Here is a 25626-nt window from a genome sequence, read left to right as displayed (position 1 = left end):
CATCAATGCTCTGAAAAGATTTTTTTGGGGGGTAGTAATAGTTTGGAAGAATACATTGCCAACGGTAGTCTTAGACAAAGTAGACACTGTTTTTGTGCACACAAGAAGATATCACTCTCTTTTCAGCATGGATGGAACCAAAAATAGTTGGCGGCGAAGAAGAAGACGCGTAAATAAACACATTAAGCTTTTTCTTAGCTAGGTTCCAGCATAGAAGAAGACATTGGCAACCGTAGTTATGGGCTAAGAAGAAGATGCTAAATTGCAGCATAGAAGAAAACATTGCACTTTTGTCAGTGTCTAGGAAAATTAGGGTAGTTATAAAGGAAGAAGACTTTGGTTTGCTATCATAGATGAAAATGACTGTAAATTTCAGGCAATAGACACGGCGCTAGTTTCCAGCATAGAAGAAGACAACTCCAATAGTAGTTTTGGGTGAAGAAAAAAGACAAGTTTCAAGCATAGAAGAAGACAACGCCATTTTCTTCGGCCAAAATTAAAAAGATCGGTAATTTTAGGCATGGTGGATTCCGGCATAGGAGAAAAAGTTGCCTTTTTTCAGAAATTAGGAAAACGTTGGTAGTTTCAGGCAAAGAAGAAGACGCTAGTTTCCAGCATAGAAGACATTGCCAATGGTAATTTTATGCAAAGAAGTTGCTAGTTTCCAGCGTAGAAGAAGACGTCGCCCTTTTTTTCAGCATACCTGAAAACCACTGTAGTTTTTTTAAAAACAGATGCGACTTTAGGGAGTAGAAAATCATGACACTTGTTTTTCAGTGTTGAAAAACAAACCACTCGAAATGTCAGAAAAGAACAAGATGCTAATTTTTAGCATATGACTCAATGAAGAAGATAACATTTTCCCACGGACTTGAAGCACTTCATGGTCATAATGCTAAGCACAAGAACATTTGTGTCCTGATTACTGATTCGGGGCAATTGTGGCTGCCCGTTGGCACCAACAGCCCTGGTTGCTGATTGGCTTCTTGCCACTTTTTAAACCCCCCGGCTCCCTGTTACCGGTGTCAGACCGTTTGCGAACCTATGCTCCCAGCTAGGCAAGCTCATACCTTCCGACATTTTCCTGCCCTGTTTTCTCCTGCCTGATAACAGAACAAAAAAATCTAAAAAAAAAAATCTCATCGTGAAACACATCTCTGAAGAACACTGGAAACATAAGTTAAAATATTAAAAATCTAAAAAAAGATGAATCACAAATGAATCTTTAATGACCTGTTTCTGGACCCGTTTCTGCCCTGCTCTTCCATCCCGACCATCGACCTGTTTTGCCCTGTTTCCTGCCTGATACCTGTTGCCGACCTCTTTTCTGGACTCGATACCGCCCTTGCTCTCCCGTCCCGGCTAGTGTCCAGTATCCCTGCTGCCTAAGATTATCCTCGCTCGACACGAAAGTGCCATTTCCGCGTTCCAGCCACCTGCTACCCGTGTCCGTCGATCATCGGATCGTGGAAGCAAGCTCTGCTCTCTCTCTTTACCAATAAAACTGAGTAAACGAACGCTACTGGGTCCGGTCTCCGTTTCTGGCTTGTGACAATTTGCAAGTATAGAATTTGTGTATGTATAAGATTTTGTCCCGTAAAAAGCTCGAATATAAAATGTAAAAAAAGGAAAAAAAGTTCAGTATGCTAGCATCAGCGACCGTAATATTATTATGATGTCCTCTGGCTGTAGACCAGTCAAAGCAGCTTGACCTATATCCATTCCCCGGCGATGACACACAGACAACTGCAAAAGGACTTTGGTTGTTTCGATTGGACATCGCAAAAGGGTTCGGGATTTGTGCGCGAGCGTCAACGGGGCGGGCCTCAGCAGCATGCGACCGAAGGATTACCTCCGACCCGTGCAGGTTTTTTGCTTAAATTCGTTCAGTATGCTTAGATTGCTATTTGGGTGCGCTCGCAGATGAAAGTCTTGTGCGGGGATTGGAAAAGTGAGGCGGAGTTCGGTTGGAGAGTTTTAAATAGAAGAGAGTTTAGCGTAAGGCTGTAATTTCAGCGCTGGAGTTTTTGCAAAGAACGAGATAGATCGTGAAAATCGGACGGTTCGGCCATGTCGTGTTTTGCTCTGTTGGCTTTGAATTGCTCGTAGATAAATCATATCTTTGCTAGCTGCTAATTTCGGTGTTGGAGAGTGAGCCGTTTAAAATGTTAACAATGTGTGATGTCATCTACTTTTCAACATTTAGGACCTGTAAATGAAAAAATAAAAATCAATTCAAAATGGATATTAAGTTTTTGTGTCATGAACCAGAACAGGATCAGGACCCAAACGCGTGACGTTTCACAAACAAACCTTTAATTTTACGGGAAATGGGGAGTCGTGCACTTTAGGCAGCAGTCTCGCGTGAAATGATAGGAAGCCAGAGGCCGACGAGATCGATACCAATTGCCTGAGTAGATATCAGACAGATGGGGTCGATACCAGACAGGATGGGACAGATAGGACTGATAATGAAACAGGATATTCCCTGGGAACAAAAACTGGAGAAAATAATGAACAGGACAAAAATAGACGGGAACAAAACTGGAAACCGATATTAAACAGGACAAAAATAAATGGGAACAATACCGGACAGGGAATACCAACAAGAAACAAGACCGAGTCAAAACCCACATCTTGTGGGCCAGAGGTTCGTTTGGACTGACAAAGGAAGAATGAGAGCACTGAGCTTAACTAGACGGAAAGCCAATCTGGCGCCACATGGGCGGGGCCAATTGGGCGCTTTGGCAACCGTGACATTTTGGTTGAGTACTACTGTTATAATGGGTATCCAATAATCAAAATGAAACCATTAAAATTATATGTTTACATACATGTGCGTATGTACAATAGAATACAAACATACTGTGAAAATTAATTGAAATGAAATATTTTTATAAAATAAATTATATTTGTATTCATTTAAAAGCATGAATTAAAATATGTAATGAATATAATCATATGGTATATAGCCAGTGTCTGAAGTAATGTCTGCCCGGACGGCCGGGGCGTGCATCTCTTCTGTCGGGCGTACAATTTACAAAACGTCTCCGCCTGGGTGGCCGACAACCTTTTCAAGAAAAAAGAACAAAACATAAAAAAATGAAGGTTTTTTTTTTTTTTTTCAGATCAAACGTTTCTTCTTCTGATTTCAGAATTTCGGTTCGTTTGGCAATTTGCAAATTCCGCAGCCAATCAGAAGCCTGCATCGAATAACTTTGTGCTTCCGGACTTTCCCGAGCCTTATAAGGGCGTGCATTTGCATATCATTTTCCAAATTAGACGCACAGAGAACACAAAAAAATTAATAAGTGGTTGGGAATCAAGCCAAAACCTCAGCCCCAGAAGAACGATTCAAAAGAAGCTAACAAAATGTATGATGCTACAAAACGTATACGTACTTTAAAAGCATCGTGGAAAGAGGAGTTCATGTGTTTTGTAGCAGACGACAGAACGCAAACATTGCATGAATGAAGATGAGTAAATACAGATACATACTGATGGCAGATGGAAAACAGCTGATATAGCAAAATCAATTATATACAGATTAAAATAGATATCAATTCAAAATGATATATAAAAATAAATGAAATACTTAAACTGAATTATATAATAAAGATAAAAAATAAAGAAACTTTAAAAGATGTAATCATAATATTGATTGAAATTCATTTTAAAACATTATTACAAATGTTATATAATAAATATAAAAAAAATACTCTATTTAGCAAATAAAATAAAAACGGGAAAAATAAAAAATATAAATATAATTAACATAAGCATTGTTTAAAAATAAATTTAAAATGACATGTCTGAAAAAATGACAAAATATTTGCGCTTTATTTCTCTCTTTATTTGTCTGTCTTTTAGCTCTTTATTCCCTTATTTCTCCCTCTCTTTTCCTAGCTCACCTGTACTCTCTCTCTCTCTCTCTTTCTTTCACCCTTTCTTTTATTCTCTTTTTTTACTTGGTGACCCCTATGAGAGTTCTTATTTTTCCTACCAAGCTCAAATTAGTTTGACACCCCTGATCAAATAAACAGTTGATAGTGTATTTAATGATAGTTAGTAATCTGTAGGTGAGGTGGTGGTGCAGGTTCGATTCCCGGCTCCTCCGTGTCATATAACACGAAGTGTCCTTGGACAAGACACTACTGCCCCAGATATGCAGGTAGTTGCCTTGCATGGCTGACACTGCTATCGGTGTGTGAATGTGTGTGTGAATGAGTAAGTGTGAAGCACATTGTTAAAGGCTTCGGGAGGTCTTCATTGACGATATAAATCCAGACCATATACATTTACCTTTTTGGTCTGTGAGTTATTCAACAAATATGCACCCAACCCAAACACAAACGTCATCGGATACGCCATCAAAGACGCGAAGCTCTACGCTAAAGATTGCCAACAGGAAGTCAACTCCAGTTCAACTTTTTTGCAAGCATACGGATTTTTTTAAATTTTTTTTCAATGTTCTCATTCAAAGTGGAGCAAGGGAGAGGCTGGATGATGTAATTGGATGAAAAAAAATAATGAGAGGGGCCTATTTTGGAATGCATTTAATGGTGCAAAGTGGGGGAGGTTTTTGGATGGGTACATGTATTGCTATGCTTGTTATTTTCATACTAATGCTAAAAAAAAGGTAAAGTATATAATAATAATAATAATAATAATAAATCATATTTTCTCATTAAAACATTCAATCGTTTTTCCCCTAATTTTTGGTTACAATTTTTTTGTAGGTACGTTATCTTTAACCCACCATAATTATCTGATAATTCATCTTATTCTAAATCTATTTCTACTGGTTTATTTTAAGATTTGTGTGGAGTAAAAACGAGAAAAAAATACTTTAGAATTAGCCACATTAATTGTAATCATATAAACCATATAAGATGGTTTTGTTAGTTTTTCAATATTCATCCAGTCTATCCATACATCTATTTTCTGCACCACCTACCCATAGGGGGGCTGGAGCCTATCACAGCCATCTTGGGCAATGGGAAGGGCACACCCTGAACCAGTAGCCAGCAGGGCATTCAATATTTGTATTTTATGATATTGAGAAAAATGTATGTATGTAGTTATTTACTTTTTTCCCAAGTTAAACAAAAAAAATTCTTTACCTCCCATCTTGATTACTGTAATGCACTACTCTCCGGTCTCCCGAAGTCCAAAATCAAGAGCCTGCAGCTGGTACAAAATGCTGCAGAGAGGCTTTTAACTAAGACAAGAAAGTTTGATCACATCATTCCGATTTTAGCTAACCTGCATTGGCTCCCTGTTAGCTTGAGATGTAATTTTAAGGTTCTGTTGGTAGTATACAAAATCATGCATGGACTTACTCCGTCATATTTTTCAGATTTAATTTCCTATGTTCCGGTCCGGAGCCTTCGCTCTGAATATGCTGGTCTACTAGTGATCCCAAGAGCCGAAAAGAGATCTAAAGGTTCGAGAGCGTTCTCCATTCGGGCCCCAGTGCTGTGGAATGCTCTGCCCCCTAAGATTCGATCTGCAACCTCAGTGGAACAGTTTAAATCCAGGCTTTAAACACACTTCTATTCTATAGCTTATGAATGACCTATATTTCATATCTGTGTATTATTTGTTATTGCAACATCCATTGCAGCCTGGTCATCCTGGAAGGGGTACCCTCATGGGCGGTCCCTTCTCAAGGTTTTTTCATTTTACTCATGATGAGGTTTTTGCGTTTTTCCGTGCTCTCATGTAGGTTTTAGATCAGGGGATGCTGTGAAATAGTTTCTAATAGCATGTCGTCTGTCCAGCCCTTTGAGATTCCTTGTGATTAAGGGCAATACAAATAAACATGACTTGACTTTTATATCCCACATAAGAAAGTTCTGTAAAAATTCACATTTTACTTTATTTTCATATTTTCACAAAAACATTGTTTCAAACTGTAAAATGACCACTACAGGATAGCCGATACAAATACTTGTCATGATTACCGATGTGAATCACTTGGCCCGCACCTTTGGCGCCAAATGCCTCGGACTCTGATTGGCTCCCTGTCCTTATTTATACCCACTCCTATCTGTCCCCTTTTGTCAGTCTGTCTGCGAACCTCAGTTAACACTAGGCAAGCCTTTTTCGACCCTGACTTTCACCTGTTTTTTGCTCCCGTCTGTCCCCCGGCTTCGACCCGTTTTTTTGACCCTGACCACGTCTAGTCTCCCGTCCCGGCTTTCGACCTCTTTTTGTCCCTGACCAGGCCTACTCTCCCATCCCGGCTTTCGACCTCTTTTTGTCCCAGCCACGTCTGCTCTCCTTTCCTGGCTTACGACTCACGTCCGACCCCGACCATGTTTTTGCTCTAGTGTCCTGGGTACTGACCTGTTTTTCCATCCTTGACACCGCCATCGCTCGCTATGGAAAATCCACTTCCGTGTTCGGATCACAATGCGAGTACGGGAGTGACTTGCTTCCGGCGCCTAGGGAACACAGGATCGTAGGCACTGTCCTTCCTCTTTCCTTTAATAAAACTTGTGAGAAACGTAATGCATCTCCGTTCTGGTCCTGACAATACTGACATCTGTAGCAATACTTTAATAAGCCTTGTTTTTTTAAATTACATAAGAAAAAACAATTATTTTCATAAACATTTATACCAGAGCAGAAAGTAGAAGAATTTAACTCCAAGGGGCTCATCCCTGCGTCATCAACCATTCATTGACTAGTGGAAAATTTACAGCCGCGAGCATTTCAGGAAGTAAGAGAGCATAAATAAAAAATCTGGGGCAAAACAACCACATGTTGACAAAAACAAAATAAAACATCTGATGTTTTGATGTCGTAAGACTTAAATGAATACACGTCTTTTTTTTCCTTGGTGGAGGTCTGCTCTTTATTTGAGGGAGCCCCAAAGGATAGTCCTTCTATCACTGGGGCCCCCTTGTGGCCTGATTGCAGGCTCCTAATTTTTGTTATCTCTTCTATTCTTAATCCTTATTAACATAAAGAGCCGAGGGATATTTTCAAACGGCACAGTTACGAAATCCTTTGAGGGGGAAGCCATTCACATGGAAAAAAAGCATAAAAATAGATGGGTAACTCCGCACTTCCTCAAATTTATATATAAAAAAAAAAATGATCTTGTTTGACATTAATACCTTTATGATGCATGAATACTAAATATCACACATCATATTATGGTGTTGGCATATTACAATGGTTACATTGAATTTTTATTGAATTCTTTTGTGGTACTTTTGATGGATAAATCATTATGTTGAAATGTTTTTGTTATTGTTATTATTTTCACATGTTAAAATAAAGTTATAATGAACAATTATTACCTTTAATATGCATATTCTATATTTGTATTATAGATGTAAAAACATTTTTTCATGTCATATTTTATTATAAATAAATTATTATGGTTTGATTAAATTATTATCTTTTATTGTTTTCATAAATAAACGACTATCGTTAAATGTATTTAAATTCATGTTAAAATCATTGGAAAATATCAAAATTATTACATCTAATATGCATATTTATATCCTATTGTTTTAAATATTTTTTCAGGTACATTTTTGTTATCAATAATTATGGTTAAATAATAATATGGTATGACTATTTTAATATTAAAATAACAAAATATTTGTTTATAAATTACTACAGTCAGACATATTTTTAAAATCAATTTCAAAAAATAATTTGCAAATGTTGATAACTGAGAGAAGGAAAAATTACATCTTTTGATATGCATATTTTTGTTATCAACTTAAAATACATATTTTCCACATTATATTTGATTATTAATACATGACTACAGTGCAATGTAGGTATATATATATATATATATATATATATATATATATCATCTCATCTCATCTCATTAGCTGTACCGCTTATCCTCAGTAGGGTCACGGGGGTGCTGGAGGCCATCCCAGCAATCATCGGGTAGTGGGCAGGGGACACCCTGAACATTGTTTTAATAAATTAATGCATTAAAAAATATTTTTTAAATTGATTAAAGAATATTTCCCAAAAATATTTCAGTTATATCTTACTTATTATGAATATATTATTAATATTATGAAAACATTATTATTATTATTATTATTATGTATTATTATTATTGTTATTATTTGTTGTATTATTAAATATTAATATTTATTATAAATATTGGTATTGTCATTCTTATAATACATAAATTACTAAAGTAAGTATTCGTATACTTATTTACATATCTTCAAACTTTGAATTCATAATTTTTCAATAAAAATCTGACTAATATTATTCAATTACTATTTATTTACTATTGTTGTTATAATCAATATTATCTATTACATTCATTGTTTTTATATAAGATAAAATTATTATTGTGAACATACTTATTATTATTGACACTATCTATTCTAACAATGCGCTACAATCAAGCTTGCAGAAATCAAAGCCAAATCAAGAGGGTATTATTTTTCCATTACTTGTACGTTGACAGTGGAATTTTAACTGGGATCGGAAATAAAATGGTTGGAGACGCTCAGTGTCAAAATGTGGTTATGAGGAAAAATTTGCATTTTGAACGCGCATGAGGAACAGTGGGAAGGAAAAAAACAGAAATAAAAGCTGATGAACTACAGTAAGGATCCTATGACACATGAACTGCAGTGGCAGCAAACACGGGTCACAATGAGACAGGAACTCTATGAATCAGTGCACACACTGAATACACACAAAATACACACAAAATACACACAAGGCTTCAGTCAGCAGCCGGGATCTGCTGAGCCAACAGCTTGGGTCAGATAATCATCGGATGGAGCGGCGCTAGATTTAAAGTTGGTAGAGCGACCGCTGCTCAAATAAATCTCTCGTTCTGCCATATTTAACATATGGTGCAGAAGTCTGGGGAAATAATTACAAAAGTTCACTACAGCCCCTTTTTATCCTTCAAAAACGTGCAATAAGAACCATACACAGGGTAGGATATCGGGATCATACCAATATTTTATTCATGCAGTCCAATTTATTGAAACTGGATGATTTAATAAAAATTTTCACTTCACAACTGTTATTTAAAGTCAACAAAAACATAGTGCCAGAAAACATACAAAGATTATTCACTCGGAAAGAGGGAAATTATAACTTGAGGGGCTGTGGTGAATTCATAATCCCAAAGGTGAGAACCACCAGGAGAAGTATGTGTGTGTCTGTGTGTGGAGTCAGACTTTGGAATAATTTGCAAAATGAAATCAAACAATGTCCAAATATCCATGTGTTCAAATTTAAATACAAAAAAGCATTACTGGCGAAATACAGAGATGAAGAAAATGGGATATGAGGGAGACTGGAAATACTGCACTTCAAACCATGTCTAACTTGTTGTTATTGTGCTATTATCACATCAGAACTGTTATAAATAGTGTGTTCATTTTTATTGATATTATCACTGGTGCCGCAGTGACATTATGCGCATTATGATGTTGAGGGATGGGTATTGCGAAGATTAGTGTATAAAATATGTGATTATTGTAACTTATAATTATAGATATCTGACCTATGTAATAAGTATATCCATGAGATTTTGTTGTATTGTACACAAGAGGGAGCTATCTATAAAATGTATTTAATAGGGAAGATAAAGGGGTAGGAAAAATAAGCATCTGCTTCTGACTACCCCTTTTCGAACATTTTGTGGGACATTATTTCGTTGTTGACTCATTGTTTTTGTCCTGTTTTTATTTTTATGTTCGAAATAAAATTTTCATTCATTCATTCAAATCACACTAAAAAATCGCTAGGAGGTTATGATAAATGGCGGGAATTGCAAAACAAGGTTTTGCACTGGAAACCCCCAAAAAGAAAAATATATTCATACAAGCATAATGGCCTGGCGTTGCCGGGCATTCTACTTAAATGAGATTGTTGGAGCCGTGGTTTGTTGAAAGAATTTCAGGGCGCCACCAGGGAGTGCCAAAGAGCAGTATGACCACAAACAGCTCCAGAGACGTTCAAACATGAAAGCGGATATTTACTGATTTTCTTGGTATTTACTGGGGGTGCCTAGTCAAAAAAAAAAGCTCAAGCCACTCCCAGAGGCCTAAAGTACTAGTGTGTAAATTTCCATGAAAACCGGTTCAGCCATTTCGGAGCCTATAAGCCACATACGATCACACACATACACACGCAAATTGGGATTCATTTAATAGTCCAGAAGATGGATAGACTAGATAGGTTTAGATTCCAAGAAGCCCAGAACTTCAAGTGTTTATACTTTTTATGTTTTTCCTTCTATTTCATTTAATTTACCGTACTTGTTTCATTTATTTTGATTTTTTTTTCATGTATTCCTATTTATTGTTATTTATTTTAATTTATTTCATTTATTTTATTTTATTCTTTTCCAGCGCATTATTCTCACTTTATTGCTTAAGATTACAGATCATTTAGGTGGGCCACAACTGCACGATTCAGCAGACCGTTCTATTAGCAAAAGTCAACCAGGGAAAATGGATCGCGGCCACAATAGTGCAGTCCATTTAAGGCGGGCAAGAAAAACACACCACCTGACAAAAGTGCCTTCCGACGGTCCCCGCTTGCAACGACATGAGGTGGGGATAAAGGATTGTGGCTGCACGAGTACAGTTCATTTTGGATGGAAAAGAGACGCCAGGTTTGACAAAAATACGCTCTGCTGGTACCCACTCGGCGCAATATGTTATCAGGGATAATAGATAACACGCGCACGAGAGTAGTTCACTTTTTGGCATAGAGAACGACAAACAAAGTGCCACCAGACCTGGTTAAAATGCGCTCTGCCGGCCCCCGCTCGCAGCCGTTTGCGATCAGGGATAATGGATCGTGGAATATTTTCCGTCCATGTGCACAGCGTCTCTTTGTTCTTACTACTCATACATCAAATGTCCCCGACACGGAAAGCAAAGCGCGACAAATGTAGAACACACATGTTACTTATTCACCTTCAATTCCAAAACCGGTGTCAAAGGTCAGCCAGGTCCCGCCCCTCAACCGACATTTTCTCTGACCTTTGACCTAATCGCAGATTTGTGTACACACGTTTTTTCAACGCTTGTGTCCGGGCCTCAAGCGACTCCCTTCTTCACCTCAGGTGGGAAACTCATTTTAGTACTTGTGAAAAAAAATCAGCTCATGAAGTGCCATTGATGGCTAGAAACGTCAAAGATGATTACTATAACGTGACATCAGACTTCCACTCTGAACAAATAAAATAATTCAGAGTAGGGCTGACGTGGTCGACAAAAATCGATAATTACCAGTGAATTCCATTGTCAGACACGTTTTTCCAGCAGAGTGAAGCATCTCTACATGAATATACCCTCTAACGAGTCGCTCATGCGCAAAAGTGTCTTTATCTTGAACGATAACATACAAATAGGAAGGTGTAAACATCAAGTAAACGTACCAAAAGTTTTTCTAAAGTTTTAGCCTGCATTTTAGCCTGATATGGCGGATAAAAAGACTGCTTGAGAAGTGGTCAAAGCAGACCATGCGTATCATGGCAGTAGCTTGGTGACGCACAAACATTTAAAGAGCACTGTGGACAGTTGAAGAAAACGAAGTTATCATCCGAGCCAATGTTTTTTTCATGACATGCATTGTACATTTTATATAGACCATTCGAAACGGTAGATTTGGGATGTCGAAAAATATCAGGACGTTGCTGTAAGTTAGATTTTGTATTGTGTGCACCTTTTTCTGAGTACAGGACTTTACCGTAGTGCTTCTTTGCACCGCGTGGCGCTGTGAGTGGTCACCCAGCATCCACGCCGATGAAGAAATCCGGCTTTTACTTCCTGGTTTGTGTGTATACACACTGCCCTGTATTTCTAGCACGCCAAGAACTTTGACATTTTTATTGTTTAATATCTCGTGCATCCATTCGATATGGTTGGTGTAAAGCTTAAAGAGGCGAGCCGTTTCTTTTGAAATGAAAGTGGAATAAGAAAGCTTGATGCGGTTGAGAAAATGGTTGGATCACGTTTTTTTCGGCCACTTTTTACCACGGAAGAGGAAGTCGCCCAACTCTTGAAGCTAACCTTCCAAAAGTAAGTTAAACTTAACTGTATTTATCTTTATAGAGCATATTATATGATGAAATGTTTCTTTTTTAGTACAAAACATTACAGGTTACCTATAAAAGCCTTAAATGTGCTTGTATAAACCTTATACACAAATATTAGCACTGATGCAACTTAAGAACAAATTCAACTTACAAACGATCGTCCAGATCTCGTTCGTAAGTAGGGCAACGTCTGTACATGTATATTTTGCTATTAAAGAGAGCTTGAGTGTTATGCCAGACAGACAGTGCCTGACAAACTTATCAGAAATGAAGAGAATGCAATCCGAAGAACAAACATCAGTTGTTAAAAAGTTAAAATGACAAATGTGAGTTGTTGATGGTTTGATTACAAACTGTTGAAAATTGTTAAGTAATTTTTGTTACAGACTTTGAAGTTGACGATTGAATATACTACACAAAATGAACATAGTTGTTGTAGTTACTGCTTGACTTCTCATGTATTATTCATTTGCCTGTCCCATAAAAAATGGTTTACAGTATTTACCTATTTATGTCTCTACTGACCGAGCACTGAGCCTAAAAAAGCATTTTTATTTAATTTTGTGCGAATCCGCAGTATGTTTAATTAAAGATGTACCTGTCATCGCACCATTTTTTCTTAGGTTTATTATCATTTGCTGCATCATTAAATCATGCGAAATTTAAGGAAAAATGTCTAATGTTCTTCATATTCGACTAATAGTTTCAATAGTCAGTGACTAGTCGGCTATTAAAATAGTCGTTGGATGCAGCCTTAATTCAGAGGATGTTATAGTAATTTGAGATTGTTCCCTCCAAGTTTTTGAACCTTGATGAAGTGTGGTACCAAGAGGGCGGATTTGAAGGAAGATGAGAAGGTAGAGAAGATGAAGTATTAAAGGCAGCCTTCAATCTCCGGCCGGAACCCGGCTGCTCTGATCCGCGTTTGGAACATCAAAGACCAAGACCGACCTCAATCAGTCAGAAACAGCCACATATTAAAACGGGGCAGTGGCGGACTTTCAGCTCTGAGGTGAAGTGGTGAACGGTCAAAACGGACTTTCAGAAGAAGATTGTGGTTAGACTTGCATTGGTTCTCAACTATGGAAGCCCAAGAGTCCCAAAATTAAATTCATAAAACAAACATACAGTAAATAAAATTGGCCTCCTGAATTAAGAAGCCTTTAATGAAATATCTTGATCAAAATGTTATCATGATTTACATTTACAGTTTGAAAATTTTATGACAGCATACTTTTGAAAATACCGACCCCACCTAGTAACTCACTCACTCACCAAGCAAAAGACTAGCTTTGAGTCCTAAACCAACATTTTATATAAATACTTACAGAACGGGCAGCACGGCGACGCAGTGGTTAGCGCGTGTGCGGCACAGTTCTGAGGTCGTGGGAACCTCCTGCGTGGGTTCAAATCCAGCTCCCGGCCTTACTGTGCGGAGTTTGTATGTTCTCCCCGTGCTTGCGTGGGTTTCCTCCGGGCACTCCGGTTTCCTCCCACATTCCAAAAACATGCATTTCAGGTGAATTGGCCGGTCCGAATTGTCCCTAGGTGTGAATGAGCGAGTGAGTTGTCTGTCCCCGTGTGCCCTGCGACTGGCTGGCAACCAGTTCAGGGTGTCCCCTGCCCAATGCCCGATGATTGCTGGGACGGGCTCCAGCACCCCCGCGACCCTACTGAGGATAAGTGGTGCAGCTGTTGAGATGAGATGAGATTTACAGAACGAGTAACTCACTCACTCCATTCAACTCTACCTAGCCAACTCAATCACACATTCTCTCACTATTCAACTCTACCTACCCAACTTACTCACTCACTCGCTTTACTCTACCTACCCAACTCACTCACTCACTCACTCACTCCAACGCTACCTACCCAACTTACTCACTCACTCGCTTTAACTCTACCTACCCAGCTCACTCACCCATTCACTCCAATTCTACTTACCCAAACCACTCACTTGATTCAACTCTACCTACCCAACTCACTCACTCAAATTCTACTTACCCAACTCACTCGCTCGCTTCAACTCACCTACTCACTCACCCATTCACTCACTCACTCACTCCAATTCTACTTACCCAAATCACTCATTCAATTCAACTCTACCTACCCAACTCACTCACACAAATTCTACTTACCCAACTCACTCACTCGATTCAACTCACTCACCCATTCACTCACTCCAATTCTACTTACCCAACTCACTCACTCGATTCAACTCACCCACCCATTCACTCACTCCAATTCTACTTACCCAAATCACTCACTCAATTCAACTCTACCTACCCAACTCACTCACTCACTCACTCACTCACTCACACAAATACTACTTACCCAACTCACTCACTAACTCGCTTCAACTCACTTACTCACTCACTCACCCATTCACTCACCCACTCCAATTCTACTTACCCAAATCACTCACTCGATTCAACTCTACTTACCTAACTCACTCACTCACTCAAATTCTACTCATCCAACTCACTCACGCGCTCGCTCGATTCAACTCTACCTACCCAACTCACTCACTCCCTCACACACTCTCTCACTATTCCACTCTACCTAACCAACTCACTCACTCACTCACTCCCTCAATTCAACTCGACCTACTCTACCTACCTACCTACCTACCTGCATGTTCTTTGTGAAAGAGTTGTCTAAATAATATAAGAACTTTGGTGCTGAAGTGCAGTGCCGATGTGTGTTACTCAAGTAAAAGTACTGTTACTTCAGAAAAACACTTCAAGTAATGACTTGAATAAAAGTAAGTGCATGCTTTGCAGATCCTCCACGAAGAAAAAAAAACGTCGAAGGAGAAGCCCGACCCAACTTAATGATTGTCATTTTATTGCCAAGATCATACCTTCTAGGAACTAATTTGTTACTGGTAACTAATAAAATAAATGCTCTACATACCCCTTATTATACTACCCAAAAGGCTAACTGCTGTCCATTCACCTCTCTACATCTTACATGTTAGCTATCTAACTTAAAAAGATTAGCTAATTATAACATGTTATTTTATAGTAACTCACTAGCCAAACCTTTGTTCCAACTAGGAACGAATTAGTTATTGGGAACTAATATAATAAATGCTATACGACCCTTAATTGCAACTACCCAAATAACTAACTACTGTCCATTCATTATCTCTTTACATCCAGTTTAAAACTAAAAAATTTGCTAACCATAACGTGTTATTTCATAGTGACTCACCAGCAAACCTTTTACTAAATTACAGAAACTAGCAGTTTATTATCACCTGTTAACTTGTAATTTTATGTAGCTGCAATTGTAGTACTATCTCAGGTTCAAGTACAACGCGGTTTAGCTAACGTGGGTTTTCCTGCCCCAGCTTGAAAGTAACCCAATGGATGGAAATGCGATCTAAACAGGTTGAAAAGCTTCTTTGTGTTGCGATTAAAGTCAGGGGTGATGGATCATCCCTCAGCATGCTGCTAATTAGCAGACTTTCCCAAGAGCAAAGTGGATTACACTAATGTGACCTCCAGGAAGTGCCCGTTTACACGATGCTGACAAGGCAAAGTTCACTTTTATCACCTCCCAAAAAAAAACAGAAGTCAAACAATTGAAATATCCGAGTGTCGGAGTGGAAGAGAAAGTAAGTCGTTCTCAGCACTTTTTTTACGTTCCCACGACGTTTCTGCTGCTTATCAACGTCCCCCTGCTTCCTCGTGGTCAACTTTTCACTTTGTCGCTTCCCGGGAATATCGTTACCCATCGAATCTTCGTGTTTTGTCTAGCAGAGGACACATTTCTGCCATCAATCCCAAGCGTTTGTTTATTTTGTTGCAATCAGTGCGATAATGGCCTCACGTGACCTCCATGGAAACCAAGTTGAAAAATATTTCACACTAAGCACCATGTTTCGGGTAACTAACCAAGAAATGATCTAACTAGCCAGCATAAAGACACTAATAACTAAAACTTATCTGATCATAATCTCATAATTCTCCCAAAAATATGACAGAAACATATAATTAAGCCAGTTAAACTAACCATCAGTTGTGATCAACTACTACAGTAACTGATGATTAAATGTACTGATTGCTAGTTGATTACATATGATCAAACGTGATGTCAGCTAACTAGCTACCTAATAAATCCAGCCAATTAACCCCAAAAAACTATCTGACTTTACTAACTAAACTAACCATGCCAACCAACTACCACTATATTAATCTAACTAATTGATTAAAACTGACCAACATATAGCTTGAAAAACAACTGAAAGTGATCCAAGTCTACCTAAACTTGTAACTTTCTGGGGTGCAAATAAAATAGTCACCCATATCATAATTAATTGACCTGACAGACTAAAAAAACAACTAAATAACCTGACCGACAAAACAAGCAAATGAACCAGCAAACCAAACCAATTAAACTTGCCAATATAACCTAGCCAGTTAACCAGCAAAATATGTTTGTCAATGAACCTAACCAACTAAAAAAGACAATCAACCAATTAAACTAGCCCATCAACATACGGAAATAACCAACCAAATGAGCCAATATGTAACAAAACTAATCTATAAAAATATCTAATCAGCAAACTTAACCAACTGAAATAGACAATCAACTAATGAACCACTAAACGAGCCATTCGGTATATTCAACTAACCAACTAAACTAACCAATAACCAACTAAAATATCCAGTCAACAAATAACCAAACTGACAAAAGTTGCTAATCAACTAACTAACCCAACCCACTAACCACCAAAAATAGCCAATCAACCAACTAAACTCACCATCTTAAATTGTCATGATTACTGATGTGACTCAGCTGTGCCAGCTCATTTGGCGCCAACGACCGCGGGTTCTGATTGGCTCCCCGTCAGTATTTGAACCGAGTCCTGTCAATCCTCTGTTGTCAGTCCGTCTGCGAATCTCCGTGTTTACTAGGCAAGCCTTTTTTTTGATCCTGACTCCTGCATGTCCCGTTTTGGCTCCCGTTTGTCTCCAACTTACGACCCGTTTTTGATCCTGACCACGTCTGCTCTCCCCTCCCGGCTTACGACCCGTTTCTGACCTCGACCACGTTTTTGCTCTCCTGTCCCGGCTACTGACCCGTTTTTCCGTTCCCGACACCACCATCGCTCGCCACGAAAGAGCCACTTCCATGTTCGGATCACCATCCGAGTCCGAGAGCGACTTGCCTCCCGCGCCTAGCGAACACCGGATCGTGGGCGCAGCCCTTCCTCTTTCCTTTAATAAAACTTGTGAGAAACGTAACGCAATTGGGTCCTGTTTCCGTTCTGGTCCTGACATAAATAGCCCATCAACATTCTGAACTTACCAACTAAACCACACATTAAACAGACTAAACCAACCACCGGCCAAGCATATATCAACCAAGTGAAATAGCCCACCAACATACGAATTGTTTGCATACTTAGCCAACTAGCAACTGGTCCAACTATAGTCTATTTACTAACTTTCTAAGTTCCACATCAAATGTTGACAACATCATAGCCAACAAAATGTAAATAACTCATGGACCAAACCAAAAATTAATCAGGTAAACCAACCAAATTCAAAGAACCATACCAGCAAAACTAACTGATTGATCAAATGGCTGTCTAAAATAACAAGCTACTCTAGAAAGATAATTAAAAAAAGAGAAAAAAAAACGTTTCTAGTGGTCAATGAAGTGGGCAACAAAAGTGGAACATGAAAGCGGTCAGCAAAACAAGCAAGCGGGAGTTTGCTTTGTTCGTGCCGGTGGCGGCACAGGCCGGCTCAGCGGCGGCGACCCAGATCTTTTCATCGATTGCCGAGTTCATTAAAATGGCCGCTGGTGGGCACGGCTTACCATGCCAACTGCGGGCACCCTCATCAGGTGCCCCCCAAAAGCAAAAACTCTCAGCTGAGCTCCATTTCATTTTTGATTTGGTGCAAATATAAGCAGAATTGAAGAAATTATGACAAGAGTTAAAATACCCCTCCTCCCGGAATTTTTAATCATCCATCCATCCATCCATTATCTGCACCGCTTATCCTCAGTAGGGTCGCGTGGGTGCTGGAGCCCATCCCAGCTATCTCCGGGCAGTGGGCAGGGGACACCCTGAACTGGTTGCCAGCCAGTCCTGGGCACTCATTCACACCTAGGGACAATTTGGACCGGCCAATTAATCTTCACCCCAAGCTCGGGGAGAACATGCAAACAGCACACAGGAGGTTCAATCTCATGACCTCAGAACTGTGCCGCACACGCGCTAACCACTGCGCCGCCGTGCTGCCAATGTTTTAATCAATATTAAAAAAAAATTAAAAAGAATAAAATGACATACATTTTACAAAAATACAAAGAGAAATAAAAATGTGAAAAATTGATAAACAGATATAATATAAGAATATAATTTATGTTTTGTAGTATTTTTATAGTAGAATTTTTGTAGTATAGCTGTAGTATTACGGTAGTTGTTTTTGTAGTATTTCTGTAGTCATAATTTTGTAGTATTGCGGTAGTAGTACTTTAGTTTTATTCATAGTATTTTTGTTGCATTTCTGCAGTTGTACTTTTGTAGTATTTCCATCACACAATATTTTAGTATATCAGTAGCACTGTATTTTTGTTTCATTACTTGAGTTGTATTTTTGTGGTATTTTTGTAGTATTTCTGCAGTGTTTTTATATAATTACTTTTATTTTGTAGTATTTCTGCGGCAGTATTTTCCTGTAGTATTTCTGTCGTAATATGTATGTAACAGTGTTTTGGGATTATAGTGTTTCTATGGTCATATTTTTGTATTAATTCTGTAGAAGTATTTTGAAATATTTCCATACTGTTATCTTTATAGTCTTTCTTCGCAGTATATAAACTAGTTGTATTTTTGTACTATTTCTGTTGTAACATTTTTGTAATTGTATTTATATCTCATTATTACTTGAAGATTACATAATATGTTAGACCCGGTTTTAAGCGCTAAATTTGATATTTACTTTCCTAGTAATTGTGTAGTATTTGTAGTACAAATGGACAAGAGACAAAGTTGGCACCGAAAACAACAACTTTTATATTTATTACTAGTACTATATTTTCATAGTGCAGTGGTTAGTGCATTAGCATAACACACAAAAGGTCCTCGGTTCGAGGCTGGGTGGAAACAATTGTTATACCAGCCTATACTTGCCCAAGACACGCCACAGGAAATGGTGCCCCTACGACCTTACTGATTAAGCTCAAGGAGCTATTATCTGCACCGCTTATCCTCAGTAGGGTCGCGGGGGTGCTGGAGCCACTCCCAGCTATCTTCGGGCAGTGGGCAGGGGAAACCCTGAACTGGTTGCCAGCCAATCGAAGGGCACACAGGGACAGACAAACTTACTCGCTCATTCACACCTAGGTACAATTTGGACCGGCCAATTAACCTGACATGCATGTTTTTGGAATGTGGGAGGAAACCGGAGTGCCCACATGAAACCCACGCAAGCACGGGGAGAACATGCAAACTACACACAGGAGGTTCAATCTCATGACCTCAGAACTGTGCCGCACACGCGCTAACCACTGCTCCACCGTGCTGCCGTTAAGGAACTATATTTACTAAATATATATTATATATGCATACATCTTCATTATATTTCGACCATTTTTTGTTTGGCGGGCCGTAGTTTGCCCACCCTTGATCTGGATGCTAAGCACCCCCAAAGCTCTGAACCTCAAATCGCCCCTGATTGAAACCCCTGAATATACAGACCCCTCAACCACCACGAGACACAACATCACTCTCGTAATTAAAAGCGTGCAATTAAAAGGTTGAACATTAATTTCCACCATTTCCTTTGGGACACATAACAACAACTTGCAAGACTTAATTAGGGAGTCAAGCTAGAATCACTAACACAAGTCATCCATTTAGCATCCGCTCTACTACTTCATTATGAAAATTGAGTATAAGAAAATAAAAGTTAAAAAAGGAACCCATATTTGAGCAAAGCTGTGATTAGGCGCATACCACACAATCAAGCGCAATTAGCGGATGAAGAAAGTAGTCCCTTACTGTGTGATTTCTTCTCGGGGTAATCCGCAAACTGCACGCGGTGTCGCGACATGTCGGACGTGATCCTCCACCGGATTTTGGCTCCTCTTTTACTGTCGCTTTACGTATACCCAACGCACCATTCCTCCCTTTTTGTTTATACTGAGGAGCAAGCAAAACTTGTACAGCCCCGCTCAACTGCGGCCGCGTCCCAATTCGCGCACGCAGGACAGCAGTGGCCACACACGCCCTCGCCGATTCCACTCAGGAATGGGCGCAGGGGGGGCGTGGGTGCTCAGTCAGTCCATCAATAGTCGTTTAATATTATGTACCGGTATTTCTTTTGAATATATGCCAACCTTTTTACGTGCTAAACAATCCGTCTCCAGAATATTAAAAAAAAAAATAAGAAAACGTGCTTGTTTAAAACCGGAAGTTGGAAACTTTAATCCAGGGGTGTCAAACTCATTTTTACTCGGGGGCCACACGATAAAACAAACATTCTGTCGGGGGCCGGACTAGTAGATTAAAGAGAAAGAAAAAGAGAGATAAAGAAATAAGAGAAATAGGGAGGGAAAAGGAGAGAGGGCTAGACAAAGAAAGAAAAATAGAGAGAGGGAGAGAGCGTGAGAAACAAAAGATAAAAAGTCGTGAGAGAGGGGGAGAAGAAAGGCAGAGGAAGAAAGGGAGAGGAAGAAAGAAATCCAAAGAGAAATAGAAAGAGAAAAGAAAAGAGAAAAGAAAGCACGAAGGATGTGAAGAGAGAAAGAGAAATAGGAAACAGGAAGTTAGAACAAAAGAGGTTAAAAGACACAGAGAGAGAAAGAGACAAAGAGCAACAAAGGAAGAGAAAAAGAGACACAGAGAGTGAAAGAGACAGAGACAGAGTGGGAGAAAAGGGGTGGAAAAGAAAAAGAGAAATAGAGAGAGAGAGAGAGAGAGAGAGAGAGAGAGAGAGAGAGAGAGAGAGAGAGAGAGAGAGAGAGAGAGAGAGAGAGAGAGAGAGAGAGAGAGAGAGAGAGAGAGAGAGAGAGAGAGAGAGAGAAATAAATACAAGTACAGTGTCTTTGTGAGGGGCACCTGGCTTTGGCGACATCAAGTTGACATATTTCAACCTGCAGCTTGTTTTTCTCTTGCGCTTCTCTGACCGTTGTCTCGCGGGCCGGATTCAATCCCTTAACGAGCCTGATCTGGCCCGCAGGCCGCCTGTTTGACACCTGTGCTTAATTCAAAACAGAAATTTACACCTAGAGACTAAAATACTAGTCTCGAGTGGAGACTGTTGTTCTTGTTTACATTCTAAAAAAAGGTTTTAATTGGCAGGAGTTTTTGAAAGCGGTAGTCTAATGTTGTGACATGTGTCTCAATTTGAATCACTGAAACGTGTGCAGAGTAAATGAGTGGTTCGTGAACCTTGAGCCGAGGTAGGTGTTGATGACATAAGCAGTGATGTTTAAAGCCCCACAAACGGGTGTGCTCGTGACTGTTTCAAGTCATGTTTATTTGTACATCCCTTAATCACAAGAGGTCACAAAGGGTTGTACAGACTACGGACTATCATTACACCATCCCCTGATCTAAAACCTACATGAGGGCAAAGAGACATTTTAAAACCTCAGCATAAGAAAATGGAAAAACCTTGACAAAGGGCAGCACATGAGGTATTTCCCCTTTCAGGGTGGCCAGAAAGCAATGGATTTTGCAAAAGCATCAACAGACGATTGACAGCTTCCTAAGGTCAACATGATTCAGATTCAGATTCAGATTCAGATTCAGATCTACTTTATTGTCATTCTAGTACACGTGTATACAGAACGAAATGTCGATACATCCGACCCGCACAGTTTCCTCGAATGTACAGATATAAGTAAAAGTTGTATTGTATTATGGCTACGTATAGTATTTTACCATATCATAGTGCCGATAGTGCAAGAGGAGTAGCTAACCAGATGTGCAAAATGGGCATTCAGGTTAACAAGTCAGGTAAACAGTAACATTAACACTGTAACAGTAACGCTGTAAGTACAATAGTGCCGAGAGCAAATGTGCAAGGAGTGGCAAGCTATAAAGAACTGCCAGTAGTGCAAAAAGTCAGATTAGCAGCCGTTAAGATTTAGGTTAACTATATGTTAGATTGACCATTTAACAGTCTAATGGCCAGGGGGACTAGACTACTGCGGAACCTGGTGGTCCTGCACCGCACACTGCAGTACCTCTTCCCAGAGGCTAGCAGAGTGAACAGTCCATGATGGGGGTGAGAGGGGTCCCCGATAATGTTCTTAGCATGGGATAGGCAGCGCTTCTGGCCAATGTCCTGAATGGAGGGAAGTGTAGTCCCGATTATTTTCTCTGCTGTCCTCGTTACCCTCCTCACACTACCCCAGTCGGTAGCGCTGCAGCCTCCACACCACACAGAGATACAGCTGGTCAGGATACTCTCTATGGTGCCCCTGTAGAATGTGATGAGGGAGGGTGGGGGCAGGTGGGCTCTCCTCATCCTCCGCAGGAAGATGCTATTCACAAGCTATTTAGTATAAGTGTGTTTTAAGCCTAGATTTAAACACTTCACCGAAGTTGCAAATCGAATCACATTATATATAGAAGTAAGAGAATGATTTATATCTCATTATTCTATAAAATGCACACATTATTCCCTCCACATAATGGCACAATGGAGGAAATGATTCATCTTGAAACCCCTCTGTGTGTGTGAAACATTTCCTTGCAGTGCTTTACTGCTTTATGGGGCTTCATTTTGCCATCATTAGTCTAATACATAAAGCAGTAAAGTTGGTAGGTATGTGTTATTTATCTAAATTGTTGCCTTTTCTGATATTATACAGCACATATGATAATCATATCACAACTTTAAAAATGTCAAAAATAGTAATTAATACATCAATAGGGATGTTAATATTGAAGTTTTTTTCAGACCTATATCAGTATGAATACTTGACTCTTTTGAAACCACTATCATAAAGGTGCTCGGACTTTTACAACATATGAGCTACTTACAAAATTAGGTATTGCAGTCAAAATGTTCTACCCATCGTAAAAACTGCAAAATTTTAAAAAAGGGAAAAGAACACGTGTATTAGTCACTATAAGTCTGCGTCGCCCTTGTGGTTTATAGCACTTATTTCCTGTTGTACGACACTGTTCAGCGATATCTAGTGGCCAAAAAACACACACATTCCCTTTAAGTGGTGTTTATGTCACATAAAGTGAGCACTTCATCCAAAATTTGGGTTTCTTGCTTGTATCTTATACAATGGTGGTGTTAATGTTATATATATATTATATATATACACATATATATATTACTTATCTAATTATTCTAAAACATTTGCACTCGGGATCCTTTATCGGGGAAAACAGCAGTTTTTAGTGAACAGAGAAGGAAGTGACAATAGCTGTCCCCACTGATCCATTGTTAGGGAGTAACAGCACACTCTAGTGGAGAAAGAGGAAATTACGGTTAACCTACACATAAAAACTGTTCAACCTGATTTGAGTACGAATGAGATTCATCTATCCAGCCATTATCTGCACCTCTTATCCTCAGTAGGGTCACAGGGTTGCTGGAACCCATCGCAGCCGTCTCCGGGCAGTGGGCAGGGGACACCCTGAACTGGTTGCCAGCCGGTCGCATGGCACACAGGGACAGACATTTCACTCGCTAATTCACACTAAGGGACAATTTGGACCTGCCAATTAATCTCACATGCATGTTTTTGGAATGTGGGAGGAAACCAGAGTGCCCAGAGAAAACCCACGCAGGCATGGGGAGAACATGCAAACTCCGCACAGGAAGGCAGGTGGCTGGATTTGATCCCATGACCTAAAAACCGTGCTGCGGACGAGCTAACCACTTATTCGCAGTGTCACAGAACGAGATTCAATGAAGACCAATTTTCTCAGCTGGCAACATAGAGGTCACAGAATTGTTGATTTTCTATAACCAGGCAAAAAGAGGTTTGTTTTCTTTCTTTCTTTTTTTTTTTTCAATCACGAGTTTGCACCAGCAGGCATGATTTATTCATCGAAGTTCAAAATAAACACAAAAACTCTGTTGTAGTAATTCCCGGAAGGAAAAATCATTTCCAAGAATTTCACACGGAAACACAGCGAGTGACAAATAAGGACACTTTTATTTGTGCAACGGGTAGAAAAGGTGCGAAAACTTGTACAAAAAGGAAAGCTTGAGAGGAAACTGAAATTTAGCAAAAGAAAAAAACAACATAGGCATATATAAACTATATAAAATTAGGCAAGGGAAGAATTTTTTTTCCTGAAATAAGACTTGAGAATGTGACCAATTTGCTCGCATTTGTGACCAAATTCACATGGATGTGACATAATTTAGAGACAGTAAAGAAGAAAGACAGGAATATATATATATATATATATATATATATATATATATATATATATATATAAACTTTTTTAACCCAATTCCAGGAACAGGAAATTACTCGACCAAATTTACAGTGTATACAAGCAAAAAAATCGGAAAACATTAATTTTTTCATTTCTGGGAAAAAGTAATTTCGCTACCAATTTACTCACATTTGTGACCAAATTCAACAAAATTAACAATTAATCGAGTTAATTTTAAAATTCATCGTTAAATTTTGTTTTTACTACAAATTGATACAATACACCTTTTGGATTAGAAAATATCTGGATTTCAGCCGTACAACAGTACATATTTGCATTAACTAATCAATTAATCTACAAGGATTCAAAAATCGAATTAGTTCCTAACTTTTTATTTTTGATAGAAAATGATCCATCCATTCGATACCTTTTGGATTGGAAATTCTTCAAAATACCTGAATCTTAGCCATCCAACAGTATATATTTGCACCAACTAACTGGTTAATCTACAAAGAGTTAATTATCAAATTAATCGCCGACACTTTGTAAACAAAATGTATTCATTGATTAGATGTCTTGGATTACAAATGATAAAAAAAATACACAAATGTTAGCCATACAACAGTAATTATTGGCGATAGATAATCAATTAATCTACTATTAGTTAATTAGAGGATTAATCGTCGACTATTTCTAACAAGAATCGATTAATCGAGCAGATGCCTCTTGGATTAGAAATTCTACAAATGTGTGTTGGATATAGGCAGTAACAAGGAATTTTAGAAAATATTTTGACAAATGGCTAAACCGAAAAGTGAAGATGCAATTCTAAGATGTTAAGCTAGCAATATACCCTTATTTTGAAAAATTATGAAAATATTTGCATATTTTCTGCTGAAGTACGGGCCTAGCAAGTAGGTTAATTGTAATTTTTTGTGGAAATTCGAAAAGAAATGTTTGAGAAATCAAAGTGTAAAGAAAATTGTACCGATATACTTTTATTCTGAAAAATAATTGTTAACATTTTTCCTTCTTAAAAATGTGTTTAGTTTTTTTACAATGTCAGTTTGAAAACGCATTTCAGAAAACAGAGGAAAACAACAATAAAATCTGATTAATTAAATAAACTAACAATATACTTTTTATTGCATATTTCCCCGAGATGCGGGCC

At 38.7% G+C, this 25626-nt stretch overlaps 1 protein-coding gene across 1 annotated transcript in view; it reads right to left on the bottom strand.

The window, feature by feature from the left end:
• LOC148348393 (sickle tail protein homolog) overlaps positions 1 to 20265 on the bottom strand; it is a 163363-nt gene extending 143098 nt beyond the window's left edge. The window contains exon 1 of the mRNA XM_088322632.1: positions 20097 to 20265. Coding sequence (XP_088178758.1) covers positions 20097 to 20148 — 52 coding nt within the window. The 5' untranslated portion in view covers positions 20149 to 20265. The remainder of the gene's footprint in view (positions 1 to 20096) is intronic.
• Between the last annotated feature and the right edge of the window lie 5361 nt (positions 20266 to 25626).

The sequence above is a fragment of the Urocampus carinirostris genome, chromosome 18 (assembly GCF_059441175.1).
Source record: "Urocampus carinirostris isolate Australia breed hairy pipefish chromosome 18, RoL_Ucar_1.0, whole genome shotgun sequence".
NCBI lineage: Eukaryota > Metazoa > Chordata > Actinopteri > Syngnathiformes > Syngnathidae > Urocampus > Urocampus carinirostris.
The sequence above is the reverse complement of the archived record's forward strand: the minus strand, read 5'-3'. Positions and strand labels throughout refer to the sequence as shown.